Below are 13621 nucleotides of genomic sequence, written 5' to 3' on the forward strand. Positions count from 1 at the left end.
GTGCCTCCCCCTCCTTTCAAAGGCTTGGGGGAAAAGTGTTTGGTGGCAGTCACAGCAAACTGGAGAAGCAGACCTTAGTTCTGTATTTGCTCTTTGACTTGGTCTACCCACCATTGAGAAAATGTGTGAAGTTTCTGACGTCCAAATATCTGTTTTGCTTTGTGCTTATTGTTCCTGAACAAAATATTTAAAAATAAAACTCATTTCTTTAAAATATAAATGCATGCATGGGCTCTTTATTATTAATTTTGTGCATCTAACTGGTTTCAGGGCTTGGAGGTAGTGATTCCTGTATCAAATTAAGCCGGAGAGAGCAATCATGCACCTTCACTTTTACAGCCAAGAAGACAATGAATTGGATTTCAAGCAAACCAAGCTCTGACAAACCACATGACGAAAACAAAGTACTGTACCTTTCAATGGGAGAGATCATATTATCTCTACAGTTCAGTGACAGGCTGCATGCAATCCTGTTCCTTGCAATTCCAGTTTTAAAGGGATCTTGCATAGGAAGTGGTGGAAATACCTCTTTAAAAATACTGTAAATAAAAATCCATTTCTGTTTTCCTTCTTGAACCGTGCATGCGAACAGATTTTTGCATCTTCCTATCTGGTTGTCACTCAACATCATGTGCCCACCAGCCTGTGCTTTCATAGGCGAACCTAAATGGAACGGGAGGCATTTCCGGCTGGTGTGTTAGCCATCTTTGTTAAGGGCGGAAGAGCTGATTTAGGGATCATGCGCCAATTCCTGCCTTTGGGTACAATTAGCCTAAACCTGGAGTTCCGCTTTTTCATTAAGAAAAACGAGAGAGACACCTGTGATACCTTGAAGGCCATGCCTCTGTTGTGGCACGTGCTTTTGTGGGAATCAGGGGCAACTGGTCAAGAAGGTTTTGCTCCTGGCATAACAAACAAGTCATGATCTCCTTAAGTACATTTAATACCTAAAAATTACAAACATGTCCGATATCTTTTTATGAGCTAGGATCGCTTGAGGATAGCATTTTACTGGCTGGACAGAGACATCCTTTTTCTAGAATGCTGTCCCAGCTATGGAAATCTGCTAAGTGGCAGCTGAGTTGTAATCTGTTTTGGTACTAGAAGAAAACATTTTTATTTTCTGACGTCTGTTAGATTTTGATTCCTGATTTGGAAGTTTATGTGGTCAGCCTGTTGCATGGGTTTTTTTATTTTTTAAAAAACAACTCATTAAAAATTAGTTTGCTCATTGTTTTAGAAACGATCCTGAGAGTTTTTAACTGAAATGAAAGAGAGGAGGGTGTCAAACGTGAACATGAATAAGCAATTAGGAATCGGCCCTACTGATAGGCAGCGACTTCTGGGGAGCAGAGAGAGCAGACAGAGACGCGTGCCTGCCTGCCCGGGAGCCCCTCAATTCGTTTCCTGCCCTAAAGTGAACTGGAGAACTTGGCAGCTCGGATTTCAAACACAGCTGCCTCGGCCTAAATCTAATCCCCATTTAATCCCCTGCTAGATAGTGTTAACGAGCGCGCCATCTCGTGGTCTGAACGGACTCGTCTCCATCACCGAGATTCAGATTTGAGCCATCAGCGCCCTTTCCCGGGTTTCATTTCTCTTCAAGCTACGAACACACTGTGTCCCGAAAGCACATTACTGTATTTCTCCCCCAAAAGAATCTTGAGGACTGTAGTTTTTTTAAGGGTGTTGGGAATTATAGCTCTGCGGATAGTCAAAGCTGCAGCTGCCTGGTTTCATTTTTATTTATTGCATTTATATGTCCCAAAGAAGCCTGCTTCTTGGGAGAAAAGCAATGACAAACCTAGACAGCATCTTAAAAAGCAGACATCACCTTGCCAACAAAGGTCCATATAGTTAAAGCTATGGTTTTCCCAGTAGGGATGTATGGAAGTGAGAGCTGGACCATCAAGAAGGCTGATGGCCGAAGAATTGATGCTTTTGAATTATGGTGCTGGAGGAGACTCTTGAGAGTCCCATGGGCTGCAAGAAGATCAAATGTATCCATTCTTAAGGAAATCAGCCCTGAGTGCTCACTGGAAGGACAGATCCTGAAGCTGAGGCTCCAATACTTTGGCCACCTCATGAGAAGAGAAGACTCCCTGGAAAAGATCCTGGTGTTGGGAGAGATGGAGGGCACAAGGAGAAGGGGACGACAGAGGACCAGATGGTTGGACAGTGTTCTCGAAGCTACCAGCATGAGTTTGACCAAACTGCGGGAGGCAGTGGAAGACAGATGTGCCTGGCGTGCTCTGGTCCATGGGGTCACGAAGAGTCCGACACGACTAAACGACTAAACAACAACAACAACAATCTCATTCCTCAAGTCTTTATAGAGTGCAAGCCAGAAGGACATGCGCCACCGATTCCAAGGAGCTGACAAGTGCCCACAATGGTTATCCCCTCCCCACTCAATCCTCACAACAGCCCTGCGAGGTAGGTTGAGGCGGAGAGGCAGTGCCTGGAAGAGCCACCCTCGAGGTCCCCACGCGCGATCGCGCGCTCTCGTGGGCAGGGAGGGAGCTTTCCGCGGCAGCAGGAAGGCAGCCTTCCTCCTCCTCCTCCTCCTTTGGGGCCGCCCCTCTCCGCGGCCAGGCGGCCAGTGGGGAAGCGGCTCGGCCGGCGGGGCTCGGCTCGGCCCGGTTCCATTGGCCGCTGGCTCCGCGGCGCCGTGCGCTCTGCTGCGCGCTTTGGAGAGGAGGCGCGGCCTGCGCTGGCCCGCCAGACCGGGACTCTTCCTCGATCCCCGTCCTTCCTGCTCCTGCCCTTGGCGCCCCGGCCATGGGATCGCCGGCCGAGGAGCCTCCGCTGCCGGCGCCGGACCTTTACCGCGACACGTGGGTGCGCTACCTGGGTGAGTGGCTGCAGGGTGATCGCCGCGCCGCGCGCCTCCTCGCCAGTCCCAGCCTCCGTTAAGGGCGGGAAATTTACTCTCGAGGAAGCCTGCAGGCGGAGGAAGAGCGCTTTCCCCGCTGGGACTGCGTTCAACAAGAAGTTGGCGGACGGGACGGGGGGGGGTGGAAATCGGGCGGCGGAGACTGATCGGAGTAAAAGGCAAGGAACGCTGTTCTCAGGATTGGGCAGCGGAGGTTGCCAACTGCTTTTCTGCCAGGGCTCCTGTGCCTTCAAGCTCTTGCGCCTTCTTAGGCACAGGAGTTCCATCGAGGAAAGAAGTTGGCAACTCTCGTCCCAATTTACCGCCATTAAGCACCGTTGGTGCTATACCTTTCGGTGAAATAATGTTAATAATAGATGTTTAGTTTTCAGGGCACAATCATACATGGGCAGTGATGGTGTGTTTTTAGGTAAAGAACTGAGCGCCTGGGAGATCTGCGTTCAAATTCCCCATTGAGCCATGAAGCCCACTGGGTGACCTTGAGGATCTGTCAAATACCTCTTAATCCAACCTACCTCACATAGCTGTTATGCGGATTAAATGAGGAGGCATAGAAGCAAGTCTGTCACTTTGAGCTTCTTGGAGAAAAAAAAGTGGGATAGAAATGCAATAAAATGGCATACTGTCACCTCCCTGAAGGTACTTCCAGCAGGGCAGTTGTGTACTGCTCAGAAGTACAGTGGTACCTCAGGTTACATATGCTTCAGGTTACATACGCTTCAGGTTACAGACTTCGCTAACCCAGAAATAGTGCTTCAGGTTAAGAACTTTGCTGCAGGATGAGAACAGAAATCGTGCTCTGGCGGTGCAGCAGTAGCAGGAGGCCCCATTAGCTAAAGTGGTGCTTCAGGTTAAGAACAGTTTCAGGTTAAGTACGGACCTCCGGAACGAATTAAGTACTTAACCTGAGGTACCACTGTAAGTCCTTTTTAATTCAGTGGGTCTTACTCCCAAGGAAGTGGCGTTAGGACTGTGGCTTTAGTTTGGAGCAACAACAACAAAACCAAAACCCAACAAGCAGTCTTGGGGCATCTTTTTTGAAGACGTTTATTATGGCGTTAGCTTGGGGTCCACACTCAAGTCTACAAGAGCTTCTGCAAGCCTTAAGCCTCCCTGCTGATGAGAATACTGTACACCCTTCTCTTTCAACACAAAAGATACACAGGGGACAATTGTTCTCATAGATACCAGGCACGAGATAGTGGGCATCTCCAAGCCTATGATTGGCAGGTGAGGAGGCCTTGTCTGGCTGGCATATACGCATGGTAGGGTCTTTTGAGTGGCAGTTTTCTGTCTGATGAATGCCCTCCCTGGTTAGGCACATCTGCCCCTCTCATTATTGACTTCCGAGAGGAATTTGGAAACATCCTAGTTTAGATCCAGGCATTTGATGGCGACCCTGAAATCACTGCTTGAGAGAATATTTTAAACTCTTTTTATATGTTGGTTTTTATTGATGCATTTTCACCAGGAGGAAGGATGTGATATGAATTGAATAAATAAATAAATGTGTTGTGGAGTCCAAGGATGCTATATATATATATATATATATATATATATATATATATATATATGGAACAGGGAAAATAAATTCCCTACATAAGCGTTTGAATACAAATGTCATGATCTGAAGTCCAAATGATGCATTACATGCAGCTGAGTATAACTTTCCAGATATACTCCTTATAGCTATATATATCTATTGTACATCTGCTATATATTTTGATGTTGTTTCTCATGGAAATGCAAACAAAATTCAGTTTCTCCTTCCTTCCTACTTGCTGTCTCCAGTGGGCAACTGGGCACTGCAAAGGGGAAGAGGCTTCTTAACTTTTTTGACAGCTTCCCTATTAAAATCTGTCACTCTCCTTTCAAGTTGTTTTTCCTCTTGTTGAGGACAGCCATTTTAAATAGAAAACAACAACAACAAACGACAACAACATAGGGAAAGAATTAAGGATCCCCTTGATTTTCTCTGTTGTTCTGTATCATTGCTACATAAATGACGTTATCTTCAAAGGAAAAGTATTTTTATTTATTTCGTGCATTTATATCCCCCCTCCAAGGAGTTTAAGGTGAGATATATGGTTCACTCTCTCCCCATTTTCATCCTCACAGCAGTCTTGTGAGGTAGGTTAGCTTGAGAGATTGTGACTGGTCCAAAATCACCTTCAAGGCCAAGTGGAGATTTGAACCCTGGTCTTCCAGGTCCTGGTCTGGCACTCTAACCACTAAACATACTGACTCTTTTTTAAAAAAAAAAGAAAGAAAGAAGATTTGCAGCAGCTCCTGCTGGTTTGCTGTTGGGGGAACACGGCTTCTGTGATTATATTTTGGTGTCCTTGTCTTTAAAGATGACTGTGGGACAAAACTTTGCACAACCAAATGTCATGTGTGTAACTCTTGACCTTGTGGCCAGAGCAACTAGTTTTCATGCCAAAAGCCCTTGCTTAAATCTCCCCAAGTTCGTCTGGGGAAACTGCTGCCAGTCAGTGTAGACATTACCTTGATTCTCAAACTTGATCCGCTCCGGAAGTCTGTTCCAAAACCAAAGTGGTCCAAAACCAAGGTGTGCTTTCCCACAGAAAGTAATGCAAAATGGATTAATCTGTTCCAGACTTTTTTAAAAAGAACCCCTAAAACAGCAATTTAACATGATTTTTACTATCTAACGAGACCATCGATCCATAAAATGAAAGCAATAAACAATGTACTGCAGTCACACAGTCAATCAATCAGTAGCTGAACTGGGTTCCACAGAGCCACAAAAACAAAACAAAAAAAGAGCCGCAAAAACATAAACGCTAAATAAATAGCAAAAACAGACAGACCTCAGCGCAACACTCAAAACGGAAGTGTGGCACTCAAATCGGAAGCATAACACTCAAAACGGAGCACGTTCGTCTTCCGAAAAAAGTTTGCAAACCATAACACTTACTTCTGGGTTTGCAGTGTTTGGGTTCCAAGTTGTTTGAGTTTCAAGGTGTTTGAGAACCAAGGTACCACTGTGCTGAGCTAGATGGACCTGTGTTCTGACTCTATGCAAGGCAGTTTCCTGTGTTGACAGTCTTGGACAGCTATTGAAGACACAGCTCAAAAATGGCAGGAACATGGGGTGAAAAACCGGGCCGGGTGGTGGTGATGTGGCAGCTTCAAGGATGAAATGTCAGCTTCCGTTCAGTGATATTTGAGAAGCAGGATCCCTCGTGCAAAGTGTCGTTTGCTGGGAAGTTTCTGCCGCGTTGGGTGGCAGGCAGCTCCTAAGGTGACTTTCTCTGGACCTTGGAAAAGGACTTTGCTAGGGCATCAGGAGGAGGAGACGGTGGAGACTGCATCCTCTGAAGAGTGTCAAACAGCACAAAATGGCTGCATTGCTGCCCCTCTTTGCAGCGCAGTGAAATTTAATCCTGTAGGAACAGCTGCGGCAGTCAGGCACGCGGGAGCGAAACGGACGGTGGAGGTTATTGCCAGCAAAGAAAATTAAAGCAGTTGTTATGCTGTTGTCTTTCTGGTGGTGCTTGCAAGGTCAAACACCCCCCTTTATTTTACTTTCACAACAACCATGCGTGGCGGGTTAGACTGAAGGAAATATTGGATAAATAATACTGTTGTTTAGTCGTGTCCGACTCTTCGTGACCCCATGGACCAGAGCACGCCACAGCCTCCCGCAGTTTGGCCAAACTCATGCTGGTAGCTTCAAGAACACTGTCCAACCATCTCATCCTCTGTCGTCCCCTTCTCCTTGTGCCCTCCATCTTTCCCAACATCAGGGTCTTTTCCAGGGAGTCTTCTCTTCTCTTTTCATGAGGTGGGCAAAGTATTGGAGCCTCAGCTTCAGGATCTGTCCTTCCAGTGAGCACTCAGGGCTGATTTCCTTAAGAATGGATGGGTTTGATCTTCTTGCAGTTAAATAATAACAATATAATAATAATTTATTATTTATACCCCGCCCATCTGGCTGAGTTTCCCCAGCCAATCAAGTTTTAAAAATAATACAGCATTAAATATTAAAAACTTCCCTAAACAGGGCTGCCTTCAGATGTCTTTTAAAGATAAGATAGCTGCTTATTTCCTTCACATCTGAAGCGAGGGCGTTCCACAGGGCGGGCGCCTCTGCCTGGATAAAATTTGGAGGATAAAATTTTTGCGTGACCTTGCTGAGTTCCTTGGAAGGAAGAAGTGTGGTGTAGTGGTTAGAGTGTTGGACTAGGACTTGCAATACAAGGGTTCAGATCCCCACCATGAAGCTCACAGGGTGACCTTCGGTCAGTCACCAACTCTCAGCCAAGCCTACCTCACAGGGGTGTTCTGTGGGTAAAATAGGGAGGTGGAGAAGTGTGTTGAGTTCCTTTGGAGAAAAGATGGGATATAAATCAATACTTAATGTAATATATGAACTGGATGGGTTGGCTTCATCCCATCCAACAGTTTTTAGGATACGTTCATCATATACTAGGCTTGGTGTTGTTTGGTCCCCCAAACCGTAACCCAGTTCACTGCAATCCACTGAAGCTTAAACTAAAAAGAAGTGCTTAAATTCTCCTCCTATACACTTTCCGTGAACAGTACGCAGTTAAGATGTTTGTGCGCATTCTGTAACCTCACATACCTCAGGCAATGATGGGGATGTTTTCCACATTGAGGCACAAGCCACTCCCCTCCCTTTCCATATTAATAAAAGATGCTGTGGCTTAGACTTAGTGGAGCTAAATGGATCTCATTCTTCATATTTCAGTTAGATTGACAGGTGAATTAAAAATAGGGCTTTGGCAGGATGTTAGGCGACTCCCTGCTTGAAACTGAAAGTATGGACTTTTACAGCTGCAATCAGATGAGAACAAAAGAGAGAGATCTCTCCAGAGTAACACCGAGTCAACAGAGCCATAAGGCACAAAGGAGATCAGGAATAATCAATATGGACATAATATTCGATAAAGAAATAAAGGAACAATTGATGAAAATTAAAACCTAACACAGGAAGGAAAAAGGAGAACTTCACTTGCTAATTTACAAATTACTAAATGTGTTTTAATAATTATAATAGCGGGACACGGGTGGCACTGTCAGTTAAACCACAGAGCCTAGGGCTTGCCAATCAGAAGGTCGGCGGTTCGGATCCCCACGAGGGGTGAGCTCCCGTTGCTCAGTCCCAGGTCCTGCCCACTTAGCAGTTCGAAAGCACGTCAAAGTGCAAGTAGATAAATAGGTACCGCTCTGGCGGGAAGGTAAACGGCGTTTCCGTGAGCTGCTCTGGTTTGCCAGAAGCGGCTTAGTCATGCTGGCCACATGACCCAGAAGCTGTACGCCGGCTCCCTCGGCCTATAGAGCGAGATGTGCGCCGCAACCCCAGAGTCGGTCACGACTGGACCTAATGGTCAGGGGTCCCTTTACCTTTACCTTTAAATGTAAATGTAAAAATCACTGTAGTCATGGTATAAGGGATTTCATAAAGAGTGAATTGTATTTGTTTTGAGCAATAGTCTGGAGGCAGAATTAGAGGAAATCAGACCTTGAAGTACAGCACGTGGGAGCAGGGTCGTAGCTAGGGGGTGGTGCGGTGTGTGTCTCCCCCCCCCCCCCCATGGGTGCAGGTGGGGGGAGGGGTCTTGCAAAATTGGCTTTAAAAAAATCTCCATAAATATGTCTATAAATAAGAATATTTATAAGAAGAAAGTTTTAAATAGAGGGTGAACTGAATGGGGGGAGGGGTTTTGGAGGAGAGGCAGAAAGAAGAGCTAATTTGTCAGTGGTTAGGGGGTGCAATCAGGAGTGTTCTGCCAGGGGCATGAGATCACCTAGCTACGGCTCTGCGTGGGAGGCCACATAAATTTTATAACTGGCTATGTAATTGATTTGTATCTGAATTGGTATTGCTATTTGGTATTGATATAATATGGTGTATATTGGACGTTTGTAATTAAAAATTAATAAAAATTCTTCAACAACAAAAAATAGGGTTTTTTGGGACTGCCATACATCTGGGTTTTCCCGGACCTTTTAGCCACTTTTCCAAAAATCTGCCCGGAAGGCAATTTTCAGCGGTTGAATCCCAGCTATGTCCAGAAAATTCCTGATGTTTGGCATTCCTAATTACAATGACAAAGCAGAGACAAAGCGAGAGAAGCAGGGAGTTCCCCCCCCCCTCCCCCGTGGCTGAGGACACATTAACTCTTGAAAGTAATGACAGCTGTTGGACTCTTCCTCTCTGTCGGGCGGAGCTTGAGGCCGTGGGAGGGGCTTTGGCGCCCCTGCTGACCTTTGACCTTTGTTACAGGTTACGCCAACGAGGTCGGGGAGTCTTTCCGGGCCATTGTGCCCGTCTCTTTGGTCTGGGCCAGCTACGGAGTAGCAACTGCCTATGTGGCGGCTGACGCAATCGACAAGGGCAAGAAGGCGGCTGCTGTGAGTACAGAGTAGGGGACGAAACCATTTCTCAAGTCAAGGGCCACGTTCCCTTCTGGGAGCCGCATGCTGGTAGTGGAGCAAATATTTTACCTTTGTATATGAAGCTATTTCATGCACACACATTCCTCTCTGTCCTCCATCAGGGAAGCAAGAGGTGTTGTCAGAATTCAAGGATTCATTCTAGCCAGGAAAAAAATGTTTAGATTGCAAAGCTAGGCTAATGTTGTCCAGGGAGGGTTTTGAGGGCCAGATAGGGTTGAATGCTGGAATATGTGCAGTTTGCAGACCTAACATATACAATAAGAGAACATTCATTTAAAGAAGATTGGAAAATGTTTATTGAATATATGGAGCAGATTTGTGTTTATTTGAAAATGTGGGCAGCATTCAGATATATTCAACAGTGTAAATAAGTTTAGATGGCTGTAATATTAGAATACTGAATGGTTTAGTTTATATAAAATATGCAGGGATCTGTGTTATGCAAAATGAACCATGGAAGGAGAAGAAGGGAAGTCATTGATATTTTAAGGTTGTTTAAATGAATATTCCAAAATGTAAAACAGAAAATGTAATTAAAGTTACAGATTTCAGATAGGGTCGAATGTTGCCCCTGGGCCCAAGGTAAACACAGTTATGCTTTTAGTGTTTCAAATGTTTCGCTGATAATTTAGTTCTTTTACTCTTTTTGCAAACTGCTTTGAGGTTTTCTTTTTAAACAGTCGAGAGGTGTATGGACTTTATGAAACAATAAATAAACAAAAACAATGATTCATATAATTTATATACCTCCTTTCATTTCAAGAAGAAGCAGTTAACAAGCACATGAATAAATTAGGTTTCAGGTGTTTCATTTTTAAATTACTTGTTTGGAAAAAGGACAGGATGGGAAACCCGAAAGGGATGAAGGTCAGTTTCTTTTTCGGTTTTAAACGTTTTAAGTCCGCACCCCTTTTGTCCTTCCTCCGATTGACAGGCAAAGGCCGTGGATGAAGGAAGGAGCAAGCATGCTGCAGTGGCGGTCGTGGACACATTTATATGGCAGGCTCTGGCTTCTGTGGCCATTCCTGGCTTCACCATTAACCGCATCTGCGCAGGGTCACTCTACCTCATGGCCAGCATGACGCACTGGCCTCTCTCGGTCAGGAAATGGGCCACCACCGCCGTGGGACTCTCGGCCATTCCTTTCATCATCAAACCCATCGACAGGTACGGGCAACTTCCACTGCTTGAGCACAGCCAAGGATGACTGTATCAACCCTGAAGAAGCCCTGCTAGGTGCTGTGTACTTCAACCCTCATCAACCCCAGCCACCAAGGCCATTTTGGACTGCAAATCCCATCAGCCCCAGCCACCGGGGCCATTTTGGTCTACAAATCCCATCAGCCCCAATCACTGGGGGCCATTTTGGACTACAAATCCCATCAGCCCCAGCCACTGGGGGCCATGTTGGACTACAAATCCCATCAGCCCCAGCCACTGGGGGCCATTTTGGACTACAAATCCCATCAGCCCCAGCCACTGGGGCCATTTTGGACTACAAATCCCATCAGCCCCAACCAGCAGATGCTAGGGTCGATGGGAGTACAGGCCTGCCAGCTGGGGTTGAATGCAGTTGTAGCCCTAAACACCTGACCTAGAAAGGGCAACTTGCCTTGCAACAGTAGTGATTAAGACGGCCTCACATTTTAAACCTCACATTCATACCATATATTTAAAGCACTACGATGCCTCGTTAAACAGTCATGGTTTACCCCATAGAATCCTGGGAAATGTAGTTTATGCTGAGAATTGTGAGGAGGCCCCAGTTTCCCTCACGTTCAATTTGTAAGTTTACTGTTCTAGCCAAAGGCCATGACAAACTTGTATTAACAAAATAATACAGAACACATGTCCATAATATAAAAAAGACTCACAGAGCTACAATTCCCAGTGTTTCCTGAGACGATGGATTGCCTGTTGAACCTCTCTGGGAATTGTAGCTCTGCGAGGGGAATATAGGGTTCTCCTGTAAACTCTTGGCACTCCTAACATACTGCAGGTCCCATAATTCTTTTGAGGAAGCCGTGACTGTTTAAAGTGGCTTCCTAGTGCCATAAATGTGTGGTGTGAACATGGCCAAAGTACTCTGACATAAGCATGGCTGAACAGCCGCCTTTTCAAACTAACATTCCTTAGGGGAACAGAGCAATTGTGTCAGAAATGGGTCTTTATTTAATCTCACACTGGGATACTTATTTTCAGAATAGGGTATCTCACCCCTGACCCCCCTTTTCTCATTTAAATTGTGTCTCGGCGTTCTCTTGGGTAAAACGATGTGAATAAATTCAATCCCTGGGCAAGAATTCAGTCTGTCTAAAAATAAACATTATGCCCAGAGAGAGTCAGCGACATTGTGTTCTCTTTGACTGATCGATGCAGAATGTCATGCCCTAAGGTCCTATTCGCACTGGTTTTTTAAAGTAAGTGGCACCCCCTACTGTCAGACACAAGGAAACACATCTTCACTGAGAGACTGATTCTGTTGTTCCTTCCCAAAGTAGCCACCCGTCGCTTCTTTGCCAAATCTGTTTGCCTCCCTTAGATTTCTGTTTCATTCCTGCTCAGCTTCTAATCCTTATTCAGATGTGCATTCTCCTCACATGATAACAGTCACACTGGGAGAGGCAGAGATGGTGTTTTCAATTTGGGGTTTGGTGCAGATGTTTCTACAAGAGCATCAAAAAACAACACATATGCCCCCAAACCCCTGGAGGAATTTCTTGCCTCCATGGAAATGCCAGGCAAATACAAATAAAGTGGTACCTTGGTTTTCTAATGTACCCATATTTTTCTGTGTATAAGACTAGGTTTTTTCCCTTAAAAAATAATGTCAAAAATTAGGGGGCGTCTTATACTCTGAGCCATCTCTCCCCCCCCCCATTTTCTTAATCTGAGCCCCAAAGAGGCTCCCGGCCTCTTGAGCGAGATGAGCGCACAACCCTAGAGTCGGATACGACTGGCCTGTACGGGCAGGGGTACCTTTACCTTTTATAGACGGAAAAATATGGTAATCCGTTCCGGAAGACAAAACATTGAAAAAACCGAAAACTCAAAACGGAAGCCTCAATACGGAAAACTTAAAACAGAAAACTCAATATGGAAGCTGTGTTTCATGTTTGATTTCTGAGGCACGTTTGAAAACCAAGGCACTTCCCAGTTTACGGCGTTCAAAAACCGAAACGCTCGACAACGGAGATGTTAGAAAACTGAGGTACAGCTGTAGGTTTTTTGTGGATCGCACTATTGCTTTACCCCCCCCTCTCTCTCTCTCTCCCTCCCTCTCTCCCTCTGGTGCAGGTCAGTGGATTTCTTGATGGACTCCAGTCTCCGCAAACTCTACAAGACAGAAGAGTAAGAGGAACTCCTCCTTCCCCTGGTCTACCAGAGCCTCCGATAGCAAAACCAGGCTATCATCCACCCTCAAAGCCACTACCTCTTTCTCTCTGGTCTCCATGTTATCTAGACTTCTAAAATATTGAAATCCAGCTTAGTGGGACCTGTCCTGAACCACTGCAGCTTGGTACTGTGGATCCAACGAGGATGGATCTTCTGGGCAACTCAGGATGTGTCCTAAAAGCTTGTGTAGAGACTGGTCCATTTCCCATGCCAACAGAACTTGCATGTGGCCTTCTAGAAATCCTTTCACATCCTTGTTCAGGTCAATGCCACCCCAGATAGGGGGGGGGGCACCGCCGGGATGTACTTAAGGCACAACCTCTTACTTTTTTAGGGTTCCTGGCAGCTGTTTCCCAGCAGCAATGTGGACTAGCCTGCTGACAGTTTATTTTGCACTCCCAGCTATGGGAGTGGTTAATTGCACTAACTGTTAACAACTTAAGTAGAGCCAGTTCTAAATGGCTCCCGTTACTGCTGCTCAGCTGAAAAGAGTTATTTGTAGTTCCTTCGATCTGGCTTAATGATAGTGACACTGTACACACTATGCGTTTAAAGAATGGCACCCCTCAAAAAGTTCTGGGTTTATAGTTCTGGGGTAAATTACAAGAGATGGAATGGATTCCAAGGTTCATCCTAGTTCAGCCACCTGCAATGCAGGAATCTCAAAGTATGCTTCCAATGCGCGGTGTGTACCCAAGCCAGTGAGAATTTTGGCATATAAATAAATGAAACAACTTTCCGTATCCGATTTCCTTTCTGGGTGGCTGACGCAGTTGCAACACTTATGAGCCCCTTCGGCATTTACATGGCAGTGCTAGAGCTCCAATGCACTTCAGACTATCAGATGCCCTGTACAACAGGGTGGTCATCCTCACTAGTTGC

The 13621-nt window shown here is 45.6% G+C and overlaps 1 protein-coding gene and 1 long non-coding RNA gene across 2 annotated transcripts in view; both read left to right on the plus strand.

Annotated features, from left to right (window-relative positions):
• LOC307205138 overlaps nucleotides 1–13621 on the plus strand; it is a 183649-nt gene that overhangs the window by 93802 nt on the left and 76226 nt on the right. The gene's annotated exons all lie outside the window — the stretch shown is intronic.
• Nucleotides 2609–13482, plus strand: MTFP1 (mitochondrial fission process 1). Its single transcript, XM_079957300.1, has 4 exons — nucleotides 2609–2854; nucleotides 9171–9298; nucleotides 10278–10510; nucleotides 12641–13482. The coding sequence occupies exons 1-4, from the start codon at nucleotides 2782–2784 to the stop codon at nucleotides 12696–12698; spliced, it is 492 nt and encodes a 163-aa protein (XP_079813426.1). The 5' UTR covers nucleotides 2609–2781; the 3' UTR covers nucleotides 12699–13482.

This window comes from Podarcis cretensis (assembly GCF_951804945.1).
Source record: "Podarcis cretensis genome assembly, chromosome: 16".
Classification (NCBI taxonomy): domain Eukaryota; kingdom Metazoa; phylum Chordata; class Lepidosauria; order Squamata; family Lacertidae; genus Podarcis; species Podarcis cretensis.

What these genes read in the sequence shown, in the direction of transcription:
- MTFP1 (XM_079957300.1), top strand. Translation starts at nt 2,782, where the DNA reads ATGGGATCGCCGGCCGAGGAGCCTCCGCTGCCGGCGCCGGACCTTTAC. An exon ending in CACGTGGGTGCGCTACCTGG is followed by an intron (nt 2,855 to 9,170) that starts GTGAGTGGCTGC and finishes CCTTTGTTACAG; the next exon opens with GTTACGCCAACGAGGTCGGG. An exon ending in AGGGCAAGAAGGCGGCTGCT is followed by an intron (nt 9,299 to 10,277) that starts GTGAGTACAGAG and finishes TCCGATTGACAG; the next exon opens with GCAAAGGCCGTGGATGAAGG.